This window comes from Pholcus phalangioides, unplaced genomic scaffold, assembly GCF_987345545.1.
Source record: "Pholcus phalangioides strain wild (caught in Gottingen) unplaced genomic scaffold, Ppha-v1.0 ptg000015l_1, whole genome shotgun sequence".
NCBI classification, from domain to species: domain Eukaryota; kingdom Metazoa; phylum Arthropoda; class Arachnida; order Araneae; family Pholcidae; genus Pholcus; species Pholcus phalangioides.
In genome coordinates, this window is record NW_028301608.1 from 2802085 (window position 1) to 2820035 (window position 17951).

The 17951-nt window shown below is 31.1% G+C and overlaps 1 protein-coding gene across 2 annotated transcripts in view; it reads left to right on the forward strand.

Annotated features, from left to right (window-relative positions):
- LOC149075244 (ubiquitin-like modifier-activating enzyme ATG7) overlaps positions 1–17951 on the forward strand; it is a 56993-nt gene that overhangs the window by 11675 nt on the left and 27367 nt on the right. For both annotated transcript variants that reach the window (XM_089242552.1, XM_089242553.1), the window contains exons 3-9: positions 557–671; positions 2073–2150; positions 4708–4818; positions 7948–8085; positions 8360–8448; positions 10159–10283; positions 13270–13357. In XM_089242552.1, the coding sequence (XP_089098678.1) occupies positions 557–671; positions 2073–2150; positions 4708–4818; positions 7948–8085; positions 8360–8448; positions 10159–10283; positions 13270–13357 (744 nt within the window). The remainder of the gene's footprint in view (positions 1–556; positions 672–2072; positions 2151–4707; positions 4819–7947; positions 8086–8359; positions 8449–10158; positions 10284–13269; positions 13358–17951) is intronic.

The window sequence follows — 17951 nt, forward strand, 5'->3', positions numbered from 1 at the left end:
TGGCGTGCAATTGTTAGAATAGAAGAGTTAGAAGTAGAGAAAACATACATTTGAAAGGTTTCTGTAGTTTAACAGGCATTCTAGTTAATATAAATAACAGTGTTTCTTTGTTCTCAAACCCTCGTTCCTTAAGTTTTCACGCATCGTCAAGTCCCCTGCGAAGAACCAGAGAGATCCATGCAACGGGACAAATTTGGTGACAAAAGTTAGACGAGCCCCACCGGAACAAAATAGTTGGGCAAAGGAGTCTTAAACATTTTTTGTTCCCAAAATTGTTGAGATGCACCTGACCCCCGCATCTGGTGAGATGCCATTAAAAGTGATCGACATTATATTAAAGTCTTATAGTGTATGTTCAATTTATGCAAAATAGAGACTATTTAAATGTAGATGATACAAATGTAGATAATCAAAAAAGATGATTAGATTTGATGTGTTGATACTGATACATAAGAATCTGATTTCAACTTTAATTTGGTTTTAAACTTGTTTCTTGCTATGAGATTAAATTGCAATTGTAACATTTGGTTAAAATTAACTCCATCTTGTTTGGCAGCATTGGCATCCCTTCAGACACATTTCCTTTGAGAGGAATATTGATCAATACCAACACTTTGGAAGAATTCAAAACTAAAGATAAGAAGCTTCTTCTTCAAACCTTTGGTGAAAAAGTAAGTTCTGAATCAACTTTTGTTCCCATTAAATTTAATAATTGCCCCACTGAATATCTTGATTCGATTTTCGAAACTGATTCTAAGTTTATTGACAGATTGCAAGAGACTTTTATGGTATTGATAAAAAATATTCACCTCTATTGATCACGGCTGTCTTAATAATATCACATGGGCCCCCGGGCCAATTGATTTTTCTCAGGCCCTACCAAACAACTTCTCAAAAATTTCAACCAGATCTTATTTTTGTGAGGCCTCTCTTCACTTGAGGCCCCTGGCCGTGCCCAGGTGGGCCCATGCCTCAAGACGGCACTGCTATTAATCACCCCACTGATGCTACAATGGTGGTTGGTTGAAGTTAGTTTTTTGTGGTGCCCAACTTTGAGGTGTGAACGCAATCCGATCTCCTCGTTAAAAAGTCTTGCTGCTAAGAGCAACAGGCCTACAACGGTAAAAATATTTAATCATTACATTTTGCTCACAATTTGAAATATAGATGGCAGCACTGAAAAATTTGACACAACACTAGATACATACTCAGACTGCTAGGTACACACACTTTGTTCCAGACTCTGCCATGAAGCTGGGTAGGAAGAGATCTTGGCAACGGGATAAGTCCAGTGGTAGATCCCTTGAGTTTATTCATTCATAACCTCTATTTATCAATAGACGATTTGAAATTTATTTTTTTTTAAAGAAAGAAATGACCAAAATAACTTTTTTTTAGATTTTCTCTAAATTTTTAACCCCTCTCCATGCTCATGGACAAGCTGACATGAATTCAGGAAACACTTCAGGCATCAGTTAGAATCATACACAAAAAATTTTTAGGTACCAATTCCAATTTTTTTGTTGCCCATAATGACCTTGCATCTGAATTTGTCAAACCGTGCTATCTACTATGTGGTTGGCATTAATATAGGTATAGGTAAATGATTGGAGCATATGGAGGCTACAATGCCAATATGGTACATGGAAGCTACGATGAACAATAGTTGGAAAGAGTTTGGCATGTGAGGTACCAAACGAGTGTGCAAGCATGGGAGCTATCAAAAGAGTGACTTAGAGAGTCAAGAACCAGGTCCATGAGCGGCAAAAATAGTATGCATGAAAATAACCAAAAGAGTGATTAGAGACAGAGGCATATTGAGGTGGAGAAGCTAAGCTGGGTATGGGGACAAATTTCAGGAATGAGTAGTCAAGAAAATTTGACCAGACTAGCAGAAAAGTTCTATAGCCTGCAGATGGCGTAACCATAAATCTGCCTCTGATCGTACAACAAGTAACAAAAGTTGGAAATAAAATAGTATATCAAAAACATTATTTGAAATAAGATTATGCTTGTCTCAGTTATTTGTGAAGAAATTAAGAATTGTTACATATTATTTTCACTTTTTTCAGGTATGGGAGTCCATTGTGAATGGAGAAGCTATCAAAGACCCATCTTTGTTACAACAAATTCTATGTTTCACATTCGCAGTACGTCTGTTTTTCATCATTCTTATTATTTACAAAATATGATGCAGTTTGAGCAGATTTGAGTGAGGAATTTATAAAATTGATTTAGAAAATAACTATTATTTATAAATTAAATATTTTTTTCCTGGATATATTAAAACACATTTGTGAGACGACCTTGTAGCCAAAAATTGAAAAAAAGACAAAATTTGAAATGAATTTTATTTGTTACTTTCTTTTTATTTTGCCTATTTCTTCAATTCATGGATTATTATGATTCAAATTAATGGATTATTATGATTCAAATTAATGGATTATTATGATTCAAATTAATGGATTATTATGATTCAAATTAATGGATTATTATGATTCAAATTAATGGATTATTATGATTCAAATTAATGGATTATTATGATTCAAATTAATGGATTATTATGATTCAAATTAATGGATTATTATGATTCAAATTAATGGATTATTATGATTCAAATTAATGGATTATTATGATTCAAATTAATGGATTATTATGATTCAAATTAATGGATTATTATGATTCAAATTAATGGATTATTATGATTCAAATTAATGGATTATTATGATTCAAATTAATGGATTATTATGATTCAAATTAATGGATACAATGATTCAAATTAATCATTGAATTGATGAATAACAGGCATGAATAACAAAATGCAGTAAAATCTCTCTCTTGTGGACACCTGTGGGACAAAAAAATTTGTCCGCAAAAGAGAGGTAGGTCAAACCCCTTTAATCAGGGGTTTGAAATGCATACTTTATTATGTAAGGTGAAATTATCATTTGGCCATAAAAGAGGGGTGACCACATCTGTAATGTCCATTAAGAGAGGTTTTACTGTATTCAGACAACAAAAAGATCAATGTTTCTCAACCTGGGGCCATATAGTCCTGTACAGCCCCTTTGCGGTACTGTGGTATTCTAAGAGGGAGCACTGGTAAAATCCAAATGGAAGGGGAGCCATGGCAGATACCTGAAGGGGGGCACAGAGAGCTCTAAAAAAATTTCAGATATTAAGAAATGATGCTTTAAAGGGAAATATTGGTGAGAAAAGGTGTGACTACTTCAGAATCCAGCAGATTTGCTCATAGAACGAAGCGTGTATGCAGAGCCATCTTTTTTAAGATGGAGGCTGATGATAGTTGTCTCCTATGATAATGAGATGGGATGCTAAATTTTGCAAAGTACTGTATGTAAATCAGTAGACTGGTATTTCTGGTCTGGAAGGCCTCAGAAAGCTTCCAGTTAATGGGCATCCCAAAAATTTTGGGTTCTCCAGAACATTTTTCTTGGGGGCCAATGGTGCTGCTAAGATATTTCTGCTGGGGGAGGAGACTCTTGTCCATAGAAGAGTTACAAATGAGATCTGGTGCTATGATTTTCGAGTTTAAGTATATAAATACGCTACTTATATATGCAACAACATTACAATATTTCTTCCAGCTAATGGGCCTTCAGGAAATTCTAAAGACCTGAGAATATTTGCCCGAGGCCCATGATGTTGAGATTACCCAGCACAGAGCACCCACAAAAGAGATCTAGCCTAGTGTTCTGGAAAATGATCTTATTTATTTAAAAAAATTCACTATAGATTTACTCAATTACTCAAGAAGACATGATCTCATTCCTGGGTGGGCAAATAAGACTTCTGGGACCACAAAAAGTAAATATGGTCTAAGGGGGGGGGGGGACCATGGGTGAAAATAGATTAAGAAACACTGCTTTTATAGAGAGATGATACCCATAAAATTTATTGAATTAAAATTTGCTGGTAGGTAGTAGTTCCACTCAACAAATCATTCCACAAATATTCAGTCCACCTTTCTTGGTAAACAGCTATTCTTTCTATTCCTAAAACCATTTTCTCTGCAGTTTAACTTAGTAACTGTGCGTTAATACCAGCAGTGTTATCCAAAAAAAAAAAAAGATTTTGAAGAGTAATTTCACTCCTCTCCAAAACTTTAAGGGGTAGTTTTGTAAAAAGAGGGGTATTTTTGTTTTTCTTTAAAAATAGAGAATATATTAATTCTATTAAATAAATTACCTAAAAATTGAAGCAGTGTTTCCACTTCTCAACAAAACTTATAGGAGTAAAATTTAATTTTGATCCGTGAAACACACGTTTAGATGCGTATTGGCGAACACTGATCCCTCAAACATGCCAACCAATACCAGCTTCCAGATGTGATAAATGGGTTAATCTTGTTAGATGACCTATGAATAAAAAACATCGTGGAAAACTGAGAAAAGATATGTTGAACATTTGCAGAAATATTTGTTGTGTTGTGAATGATTTGTCCTACGTATTCGCAAATTATAAAGTTTTTTTTTAAATTTAATACAGGGTGATGCATTTCTTAAAGTGTCTTATCCAAATGTAGTAGCAGAACGGTCTCCACAACCCTCTGGTTTGGGGAAGTTCAATTTCAATAACCCTGTACTAAGAATTTTAATGTCTGAATGAATCAGTATGGCCATGGATCATAACTGTTACAGTTGCAGTATATTTTTTAATCTTGTATTATTTTTTGCGCATGTTTAGGATTTAATAAAGTACCATTACTACTATTGGATAGCTTTTCCTGCATTCTTATATCCTGAAGTTGTGTGTCATCATGTTAGAGGAATCAACAAGTATTTCAATGAAAATCAGGTTTGTAGCCTCTAACATGATATTTGATTTATTTTAATTACTCATTGTTGCCATTAGCATATTATTTGTATCTTTATTCATAATCTTAATAATGAATTATTTATTTCTTCCAAATACTGAAATATCATACCACATCAAAGAGAAGCTGTGAATTTAATTCGCAATTCAAAATCTCAAGTTGCAAGTTTGATTTGTTTCTGAAATGTACTCATATCATGAAACATTGTATCTCAAAACAAGCTTTCCCATTTGAATGAGAGAGGCACCTGTCTTTATTCCACATCTCTACAATATTGGCACTTGTATTAAAATTAATTTTCATTATACAGTAAAGTGCAATAATACAAAGTTTTTTAACAGCTGGCTGAGGCGAAGATATATTTAGAAAAGGGAGAAGATTCTCTCAACTGCCCTTGTAGGGAATCAAACCCATTTCTTTTCACTTTCCGGGCAAATGCCCTCAGTTGAATTTTCTCTCTCTCCTAAATATATCTTCGCATCAGCCAGCTGTTAAAAACCTTTGTATGGATAGCGGAGAATGACAGACCTCGTATAAGTGCAGTAATAGCCTGACGTTATATGATAGGTGTGAGCCATGATAACAGCACAAGTCGAAGTGTAATTTCACATACAAAGACACACAAACAACAGTTAATTAGGACCAAAATTTAGTAAAAATATATATTTTTTGCTAAAAATTACAATTCAAAATGCAGTTATTAATACCCAATGTAGGTCTACTAAATTTAAATTTAATAAAATGTTTTTTATATGATGATGGTTAAAAATCTGTTGCCTCATAGTTAGGCTATTAAAAAGCCCATATACCCTGAAATCTGAGAGAGTGAACATATATATTATGCATAGTATGCTTTAAATATTTTCATAAATCATTGGTTTGATAGGCAAAAAAAAAACAAAAAAAACCAGCTTTCACAAGGGGGTTGAAATTGTTTTGTTGTTGACCTGGTGAATTATTATTAATGAGCATCGCATTAAACAAAATTTTTCAATACTGACAATAATGTTTGACTTCACTTATGAGATCATGACGAATCTGCAAATATTTCAGATGCTACACCAAGCCTCCGTAAAATATGTCTAAAAATCATGGCAAAGTTTTTGTCTTTAATAGCCGTCACCTCAGTATATGCTGTAGGTAACATAAGTTAAGGTGTTACTGTACACTGTATTATATGCATAATAAAAGCAACTTTGCTTACAAGATAAGTACAATGTATATTCTTGTTCAAAGTGTCTATTTCTAGACGTTTCTAGCTTGTAAGATGTAGTATTTTTAGCCAATTGTTTTTGCCCACAACTTTGATTACTTACAAGCAAAATACTCTTAACTGGATGTAACACTGTATTTAAATGATTTGAATTATTAAAATATAAATTTGCTATTGTGTTTGTCATGAAAAAAAATTGTGATAAAACATGATTTTCCTTTCACTACTTTGATGAGGAATTTTACGTTTTATTTTTGATAATTATTCATTTTTCTTATAAATATTAATTTATAACTTGTCACCAGATTGCAAAAATCAGAATCAAGACTGCATCATAGTGGATATGCATTTTTCTTTGTTTTGAATTTTATTTTTGACATGTAATAAATATATGTTTGATCTCTGTTTTTATAACACAAGCTGTCTCAAATTTTCTGCATATAGTGGGTATCTTTGCAACATATGAACATACAGGCATCCCTCACTCACAGCTATTTTGAAAAGTTGGCTTTAGAAATTGCAACCCGATAAATATTGTCTGTAATTTGATTTTAGTCCTGAAAAATGGGGTTGCCAATTAGAGATAAAACATAATTAAAGTGCTAAAATACATTGGATTTATTGATGTAGATGAGACATATATGAAAAAAACCCAAATTCATCTCACCAGATTTCACTAATAAGCATCTTTTGGTAACACCTGAACTTGCCATCAGACTTTTAATCAAAGAAAATGATCCTAATGATTCTATAATTGCCATATTTGCAAGGGATATTCAGAATTCCCTAACTTTGTTCCTAAAGTTTATATAAAGAGACGAAGAATGCTGCTTGTCAGTGAATCTTGACTGCTTTCATTAAAAAAGTTGGCAGTCAATCATATCAGACACTACAGGAAAAAAAGCATCCATATTCACTAGAATCAATCAGAAGTAGTGGGAACAGAAGTGAAAGGTATTAATTAAATTTATTTATTCATGTACCCTAAATTGATGCAATTTATTTATGAGTTTTGATAACTAATTTATTCCAAAAAATATATATTTTTCTAATGGAAGTTGGGTTTATTATTGCTATTTTTTCTTATCCTTCTGAATAAAACCCCTATCCCAATCTTACTCATATTAAATTCTACTAACTTTGCACATTTTTGTCTTACACAAAAATTATTGAAACCAATTAAGTGAGGATGCCTGTACTCTCAGCTATAAAAAATTTTCAAATCATGTACGGTCACTCATAATGTCTTAAATTTCCCAAGGAATCAAAATCATAAATAAATAAAAAAATTAAATTTTTTATGTAGACCCTGTGTGCTAAAGCTTCCATAGTGAAATGGAAATGTGGTTATAAGAAGTCATTTACAAAAAAAAATTCATATTTTTATAATGCAATATTGACAGAGATATTTGTCTTTGAAGTTTTCAGCATTTATTACCAATGATTGAGGGTGCTGTGTAGAAATTGTGAAAAAAGTTAACTTCAAAGTTGTAAAACTTCTGTAATTTTCAAAAAATGTAATTGTTATTTATTGTGAATGAAAAAATGAAATGGTTGAAATTCTATTCATGTACAGTCCCTGAAAATGACGACTTTTGAGCCAATTAAAACTTGCCAACACAATGATAACTTGCCAAAACATAGTTATCTACATTTCAATAATTAGAACATTAAGCACGCAGGACCATATATAAAGGTAATTTCTATTATTTTTTTTTATGTATATGACTCCTCAACCAAATTTTGAGCGACCCCATGTCATTTGAAAACTTTTTATGACTGAAAGTATGTTTCTACAGTCAATGGTTGCAGAGATATCCATACTTTCCAAACAATTCAGCCTGTGTAAAGTGTATAAATTATTTAAAAAATAGTATAAATTGTTTTTTATTTTCAGATTAAACAGTTACTTAGTGATTATGATACATTTTCGGAAATTGACAGAATGTATTTTGTTATTCATGTCCAGAATGATGAAAGTATAAAGATTCTGAAATTGAGTGCTTATGACTCAAGTAATATCGATTCTGGGAAAGTAGGTCCATCATTTTGTTTACTAAATTGTTCTAATATTAGTTATGTAATAAATAAAGATTATATTTAATATTACAACTAATTAAATTTTTGTAAAAAAACAAACTAATTAAGTAGTAAGAAAACACGAACAAATAAGGCAAATACACGATGTCGTGTATTTGCCTTATTTGTTGGTGTCTTCTTAATGTTCTTGGGCAAAGTTGATCAACTCTCCCATAATTAAGTATATTATGTATTTAAATTCATATTCATATGTTACAAATTGTTCATAGATTATTCTGGGGTTTTCAGACCCTTCCACAGTTGAAACATATGCTGGTTGGCCTTTACGAAATTTTCTTTCTCTGGTTGCAGTGAGATGGTAGGTATGAAATCATGTTTCCGCAAAAAATTTGTTATATCATTGATAGAATTGACTCATAAATTTTCTCTTTCTATCTGTATGTATATGAATTAACGCCAGGGCTCTGCCCTCGGACTTATCCCATTGCCAAGATATTTCCAGTTCAGCTTCATGGCAGAGTCTGAAACAAAGTGTGTGTACCTAGCAGTCTGAGTGCGTATCTAGCGTTGTGTCTGATTTTTCAGTGCTGCCATCATCATTCATTGTCTGTATGTGTGTATGAGAAATACTTTAATGTTTACATCTGTATTTTGCATCAGTTTACTCTTAAAAAAATTGTTGAATCTATTACATCATGTTAAATAGGACACATGACTTGGCTAAAAGTTATCAGTTTTTGTTGGGATTTCAACTTTGTAAATTTAGTTTCTACCATAGTTACGCACTGAGAAACCTTTATACAAATGTTTTTCTATCTGAAAACTATCCATAATGTTTATGCTGTGATAAAGTTTCATATGTAATTCAGAAAACTTGTAAGGACTTTTTTTTTCTCTTAAATTGAATGATTGAAATAAAATTTTGCATTTATTCTCATAAATGATGAATAGTTGTAAAATTCATTCATTAATCTGGAACTTCAATTATTTCATTTTTTTAACTTCTAACATCTTTTAAACTTAAGAGGAATTTATTATCAGAATTTCAAAGTCCCCACGGCTACACGAAACAATTCCTAATATTATATTACTGAGAAATCTATATGGAAGGTATAGCTAATTTTTTAATGAATCAATTGAAAATTGCTTTTATTTTTCAAATCTAATGTTTTAAATTTGAGATAAAGTTGTGAGTGCAAAACTTATAATTGCCCTTCCTCCTCCCCTCAATTGACATAACTCTGGAATAGCTACCCGTGGACATGAAAGTAATGAAAAATTGGATAGTACATCAAAAGGAATTAAATTTTTTTTTGAAAAATAACTTCAGGATTTTATTTATTTCTTCTTATTATTCTTAATTAAATTAAAAACTGAAAAGCTTATAAAATTAATCTTCCAAATTTTTTTTTTTTTGAACTTAAATTGTGAGTTCTATTACTTAAGCCCTGTTTTCCTGGGAGCAGGTTTTTTATGCTGCGTACAATGTGAATCACCTAGCGTGACATGCCATTCACTCACCAATAGGAAAAGCAGTATGATTGTTTTCCTTCAGGGTGCAAGATGCCTCATGCCAGTGCTGATTGACCGACTGGTCCTGGAGGGGATCAAATGTTTTGTGCTGTGCAAGTTTCAACAATCTTCTTTGCATTTTTGTTGTGCTCTTACAAAAATATAACGCTTTAATGGAAATATGCAGATGACAGAACAGTTGATGAGCCATGTTAGGAAAACACAAATGCATAGTGTGATAAAGTTATAAAACTGCACGCTTCTGCCAATACAAATTCTTTTTCCAACGCGATTCGATTCGATTCACACAGTGTAAAAAACCTGCTCCTGGGGAAAACAGTTTTAATCTCTCATTTTAATTGTGGATATTTGTTGCAATCTTTTTTACTTTACTACACATTTTGATTTTGATTTCTATAGACATTTTTTTTAAATGAATGACTTTGACTGTCAAAAGATGATACTTTTTAACAGCCTGTCAAAAGACATTACTGCAATGTATGACATTTTTTTTGTTGAATGACAGAAGTTGTTAATTATTAAATCCAATTTTCAGGTGCAAAAATGGCTTTCTTTGGGATGTAGTTTGCCTTAGGGATCGTATTAAAGACAATTCCAGGTTTTGCAGCCACAGCATTGTCTTATCGGTGGAAATTAAAGATAAAGTTTCTCCCAATGGCGGTAGTCCTATTTTTCGTTTTTACAGACTACTTAAGAATTTGTCCATTAGCCTAAAAATATCGTTTCCATAATATAATAATTTTATGTATCTAACTATGCATTTAGTTTTCCAGAAATTTCCTCGGCTGTAATGTTTAGATTTTGAGCTCTTTCACAATTTCTCTTCACATTAATGATGATGATCATAAAATTAGGTTGATAAATACTTTAATGCTTGTTATTAAGACCATACGTTATTGTGACTCTTTAATTAAAATGATAGGCATTTCCCAATTCTTTTCCCATTAATCCCATGTTATTTTTTATCTAATATAATGACCTACAAAAACCATTCAATTCAATGCAACATCTGAACTCAGCTCTGTCAAGCTTCTTTTCTGCAAAAAAAATCTGTGTTTTTAATTTACCAAAAGGTTTGACCTTAGCATTGTAAAATTTGGTACATAGATGTGTGTGCGCATAAAATAATTATATTTCACCTTTATTGTTTTTTCCTAATTTGATGTATATTCACTGTAGCCGCTTTCATAAAAACGAAATGAATGATGCAATTAGTAATATCCTGTTGAAATATAAACTCACATGAGAAGCTGAATTTTTTTTAAAATGTTAGATAAAATGACTTCTCAATATAACGTCTGTTTCTCGTGGAATGAAAGGGAGCATAAAGGGGTTGTTATAAAGAACGTTGACTGTTAACAAATATAAGACCACAACAGGCAAAATACCCGACAAAGTGGCTGAGAAACATTAAGTGGTTATTATGCTGTTTAAAACATATATGGGTCATTCTCATAAAATAGGACAAAAAAAATGAAAAAAAAGTTATAAAACAAAATGTCAACCAAAAAAATGCTTAGGGACATGGGACACCTCTTTACCTGCTAATAAATGAAATATACTCAGCTATGAAGTTTGTTAAAAATTATTGGTGGAAAAAAAAAAATTCAAATTTAACCTTGCCTTGTTGGATTTGCCTATCTCTTAAGATAGGCAAATCCAACAAGGCATTTTGCCCTTTTCAGCACTTGAATTGATATATATTAATGCTTAACAATTACAACATGTTCCATTTTTTTGGTAGATCATTTTCAACTTGGACAAGCGCTGATACTCTGCATAATTTTTTTTCTCAATTGCATTTTCATTTGTTTCTCTCTTTTTTTTCCATCACTTTTATTGGAGACAACAGATTTCTAATTTGTCTTTGTTTTGCTAGAGCATGAGATGCGTTCTCAAAGCAAAGTCTTTAGATGAAACATTACTGCCGGTTGATGTTGCAACTAAGAAATTTATAATTTGTTTACTCCCCCCAATTTATAATCGAACCTTTCTTCTGGTTACCTAATGTCAGGAGAAAGATATTTTTACATGTTTTGCAACACTGATCAAAAACTAAGCATGTTGAAAACATTTGCTTTTCAGAAATAATAGATGTCTCTGAACTGGAACATGTGGTAAAGTGTAAATAATTTTCAATTACATATTCCTCATAAGAAAAATGGCCAGGAGAAGGACATTTAATAAAAAGACTCTTCTCTTTTTTCCTGAATAAATGTAATTTGTGAATTTATTTACAATTCTAGTAGATTTAAAAGGAGGTTCAAGTGATGGCTATATTCTTCTTAGCCTTCTCAACACAAAGTTTGATAGGTGTCAACTTGTGTTATAGGACTGGAACCATTGTTTTTCAAATGTTATGAACAGAAGAAAAAAAAAGTTGGGGAAAATTTTTATTTGGCTATAAACTATTGATGAAAACTATTTAAAATTGTAAAAGGGATGAAATATGAAAGTATACTGGCCCTGAAAAAGGTATATTATTATGAAAAAAGAATATAATTTTGTTTTAAGGTAGAAAATTATCATTTCAAAATTTGAAAAATGCACTGTGGACAGCCAGGACAAGAACATTTCCTTAACAAATGAAAATTTGTATGAGCAAATTTTGAAAATCTATTGATGAAAAAATCAAAAATAGAGTGGCGACTTTTTAGAAACGAATATAAATAAAGAATGGCAAAAAAAGAAGTTCTATGTCAAATATATATACAGTCAAATCCTGTTATAACAAACTTCAAGACACAGGAGAAATCACTTCATTATAGCATTGTTCCTATGTAAACGTATCGAAGAGGATTAGAAAAGTGTTTGCTAAAACAAGAATTTTGCTATAACAGTATTCGTTAAAATGGGATTCGACCGTAATGTAAATTGCTGGGAATACCAATTTAGACCAATTTGATGAGAATCACTTATATGTATTTTTTAAATGATTCAAGTTCAGTATCAAAAGTGAATTAAATATTTTTGTTTATTCAGTACTTAAAATGGTTAATTTAGGCAATTATACATAATGTTTTTAGATGAAGGACTCCAAATATATTAAAATCATTAACTAGGTTGTTAGTGGCAGTTTTTGTAACTATATGTTTATGTTGGAACATTTAATAAGTGATTATAGATGAGAGGTAAAAATCAATTGCTATATTTTTATTTCTGAACTCTTTATATGAAAAAAATATATTTTTTCAGAAAAAGGCAGTGAGTTTTTATAATACAATATCAAATGGGATATTGTGATTTATTTCATGAGCTTTTTAATGAAGTTTTAACAGACATCAGGTGGAAAAAGAATAGCTTGAAACACTTGCTATGTGTACATAAAAGCAGTAAAATTCATTGATTTGTTCATTTTTACCTACTATGGCACCTTTTCCCCCAACATCAAAAAATGTAGCTGACTGATCTAATGTATATGCGTATATATGAATTGACATCCTCATCATCTGCCCCCCCCCCACAGTCATTATTGTGTCCCCCCAGACTTTCAAGTCTCTCTCCACCTATGCCAACTAGGTATAAAATTCATAAAAATCATTCATAAAATTCATACTCTAATATTGAATGTAAGTAAGCATTTCTCAGTTGTATGAAATTCTTGTTTAATAGTATGTGTGTGTGTGATCTTTATATATAATTTCAGTGTGTCCAAATACTGTTGGTTGGGAAAAGAACCAGAACAAACTTTTACCAAGGAAGGTGGACATGAGTTCTAACATGGATCCACTTAAGTGAGTGAAGTCACCAAGATCACATTAAAATTTTAAATTGAAAAATACTATTTTGAAATATAATGCCTCGCACACACAAGTGTATTGTTGAAATAGTGGCACATTTGGTTCATACTCTATTATAACGGCTTAGAGTTGATTAATTAACTATTAAAAGGTTCAAACATCACCATCCACATGTAACTGACAATGTCTAAATATTATCTTGAACATACTCAAGCTTGTGACAGATGATGGTTTAAGTAAAGTAGGCCCTTGATTAACTAAGCTCCCATCAACCTAGGTCTGTTTTTTTTAAATTCAATTCATTTTATTGTTTTAATTTCTTACATGAATCCAAGATGAGAAAAAAAATCAGCCAAGGGGTCAAGAGACCCAAAGAGGTTGATACATTGCAAGTTTATAATGAATAATGATAATAACACTTACTTATTAGTGAACAAAATAAGAACAAACTAAAACTAAAATGGAAAGAATGAAGTATTTAAAAATAATAATAATTTTTGCTAGAGAAAAAAGAAATTTTAAAATTAAATGTTCTTTTTTTTGTAGTGGTAAATTAGTCAAAAGAAAACTTTTGCATGATTTGTAGTATTTTTGGCAATAGCAGTGTGCAACTATGTGAAATATACATTGCATGATTTTCAGATGAGTACAAAAATCAATATAATGATTCAATGCATAAGATCGAATAGATTCATAATTTAACTGATTAAAGCGCATAGAACAAATAAAAAAAAAAAAACTCTTGATGACACTGATTGAAGAAAGATGTTTCACATGTCTTTTGAAAGGTAATAAATTAGTAATATTAAGAATATCTGGTGGTAAAGATTTGTAAAATTTTGGGATGAAATAAGTAAAATGCTTCTTCAGAAGAATTTTGCAAATAAGTGGTACTGTAACGAATCTATTTTCCCAGTATGGACATTTTTACTAACTCTCTGTGGCCTTACAGCACATAATGCGTTTTGTTTGTTTATACGTTGTTAAAAGAAGTTGAGAAGAGAAAATCTATCTTCCAAGAGAAGAGAACGTGAGTTGGAATGTGGCTTCCATTCTGTAAGGTTGTCTGTTTTGAGTGTGCTTCAAAATAAAGGCTTCTTCGTTAAGTAACAAACGTTTATTATCACTGTAAACAATTCAAGCAACAGAGGAATTTCAATCACTGCTGGATCAGAGATGGTAAGGTATTTTTGCGTCAATACGATGATTCCAGGGTGTTCAGTATTACTCATGTAAATGACTTAAATAATGTTTATTAATTATTAATCCCAATCTAAACTACACTGACCTGAACACCCTGGATGAACTGAAAACATACTTCTCTACCAGCAATTCAAATTCAAATTTAAATAATACTAACTTTACATTTTCCTCATTTAACGTTTTCCATATAAATATACGCAGTGTTAGATCGAATTTTAATCAACTGCTAACAACTTTAGGTACCAATATTCAAAACATACATATTTTAGTCCTCTCAGAAGTCTGGATTTTTGACAACGAAATAAACTTTTTCAATATTCCCGGATTCGAAATATTTCATTGTTGTAGACAATATAATAATTCGGGTGGTATACTGGTATATGTTAACGATTTCCTAAGCCTAAAACATTTAACTTCAATCACCATGCAAACAGCTGAGATTGTTGTATTGTTTCACCAATCTTTGGAGTTTACTATTTTATCTGTTTATCGATCTCATTCATTTCTATCTACCGATTTCATTAATGAATTGAAAACTACTATTGATTGAATCAAATGTAAAAATGTTCTAATTATTGGTGATATCAATATTGACCTTCTTGACTCTAACTCTAATATTACTACTGAATACTTAAACTTATTGTGTAGTAAAGGATTTCAGCCATATATCGAAGGCATAACTAGACCTCGATCAAACACATGTCTTGATCACATATTCATACGGAATTCATCTGATATTTCTGATATATATTCTTCTATTTTTTCTCTGATTTGACAGATCATTATGCAATAATTTGTAAGCTATGTTTTAGTATATCCACTTCAACTATCAGATCAAAACTAACTAACCGTCAGTTTAAAAAACTTGATTATCGGAAACTTCATATTTTTCTTCAAAATTACAATTTTTCATTCAATAATATTGACCCTTCTAATAATTTTGAAGAATTTTTACTTAAACTTGAAACAATAGTACACAATCACGCTAGATATATCAATTGTAAAAACAACAGATCGCAGCTGAATCCTTGGATCACTCATGAATTACGACACCTGACAAAAATTAAGCAAAAACTGTATTATAAAACACGAAAATTTCCATTCGATATCCCATTAAATATAGCCTATAAAAATGTTGTAAAGCTGGTCAAATCCAAAATAAAATCTGCTAAACTTGAATATTTTTCCTACCAATTTTCAAAATGTAACACTCCCACAAAATGCTGGAGATTCATTGATGGTATAATTAAAAAAACTGATGGTCATAATAAACTGTTTTCCTCCGATTCTGATCCTATTTCTCTGGCTCAAAACTTTAATTCCCATTTTGTTAATATTTCCACACTCAATATCAACATAAATGAAGATTTTAAGCAATACATGAAATCGAATCCTCACTCAATATACCTTTTTCCAACAACTGCTGATGAAATCTTGACAATTATTAAAAAATTACCCACTTCTGGATCCTTTGCAGAAACAATCAATACCAAGGTCTTGAAAATTCTACCATATAATATTTTGAATACTCTCTCAGATTTAATAAATATATGTATGGCTAATGGTATATTCCCATTTGATAGCGTGAATCATCATATATTACTCAATAAGTTGTCATATATCGGAATCAGAGGTAATACTCTGAATCTAATTGCTTCTTTTTTAACTAATAGAACACAATCAGTCAAAATTCACAATAGCCTTAGCACCCCATTGGAAATAGTGAAAGGCGTCCCTCAGGGATCTGTATTGGGACCATTATTATTTTTAATATTCATAAATGATTTATGTAATTTAAACATAAATGGCAATATCATAACTTTCGCCGATGACACAGTATTACTTTACTCATCTGATGATTTTGAATCTCTTACTAACCTAATCAATACTGATTTAATTAAAATCCGAAAGTGGTTTGTTGCTAACGATCTTCAGATAAATACATCAAAAACTAAGTTTATAAATTTCTCTTCCCAATCTAACACTCACTTTCACCCTAATTTAATTTTCCATAATTGCAATTGTACTATTAATTCTGATTGTAATTGTTCATGTCTCGAACAAGTTACTACAATTAAATACCTTGGAGTATATATTGATCACAATCTTAAATGGAAGAGTCATATCAAATACTTACAAAAAAGACTACGACTAGCAATTTATAAATTTTACTATCTCAAATCCTACTTGAATCAGTCGTTTTTATTAACCCTTTATTATTCCTTGTTTCACTCACTCCTACTATATGGTCTAACTGTCTGGGGTTCTGACTACCTTTCAACCCTTTACCCTATAATCAGCCTCCATAAGAGAATAATTAGAATCATCACAAATAACTTTACTACACCATCAATACAACTTCATCAACATCTTGGAATACTTACATTACGTCAATTATATTTCTATAAATCTATTCTCCTCCTATTCAAAGGTCAATTCTCCTTGCCTTTAAATACATCTCGATCTTCAAATCGATTAAATAATATGTATTCACTTCCGCTGCCTCATAAAACACTGTTGAAGAAACATTTTACTTACCTTATCCCAAAATTCTACAATACATTACCACCAGAAATCACTCACAATACTAATTTATCATCCTTTAAAAAGTGTGTCAAGCAATACATATTCTCACTAGATGGTATAGAAAATTTGTTTTAATGTTTTTTTTTCACTTGCTCATATAATCCTTAAATAACGTAACAGTTTAATTTAACTACATGCTGCATCTAGTCGTTTTTGCTTTCATTCCAACATCTAAAAAAATTATATTTTTAGTTGCAGCATGTAGAACTGTTTTTAAATTGCACTCCTCTGTTGCCATTAATTTTTATTTTAATTTGAATAATTTTGATTTTTTTTTTTTTAGTTGACTATTCTGTTTTCCATACTAATCTTTACTAGCATTTACCAGAATGGGTCATTTTTTTGATTGACTCCTTGGTAAATTTTTTTCTTTTTGTACTGTTATATGTTAAAAAAAAAAAAAAAAAAAAGTTCCATACTTTCGTGTATAAATTAGACACCCCTCCAATATCAAGAGTCTGGGGATATTCCGCCCCCTCACGGAAAAGAGACGCACCTCCCGGCCGACGTCACCTTATAGTACTAAATATATAATATATATTGTTCAATCTATTTGAAAAATGAGAACTGTTTAAAGGCAAAGCAAATTGTCGTTTTAAAATAATTGTAGTAAATTTATAGAAGCAAAGCTCACATACTACTACTTAATCCTACATGCACTTTGTACACATTCCTTTTTAAAATTCCTTTGCTGAATTTCTAACAAATCGGTGCATGCAGTAACATATTGTGTGTGTATGTGCATGACCCTAACATATTTATGTTGTCAGAGTTGTTCTTGCTGTCATCTGTCGTCCAT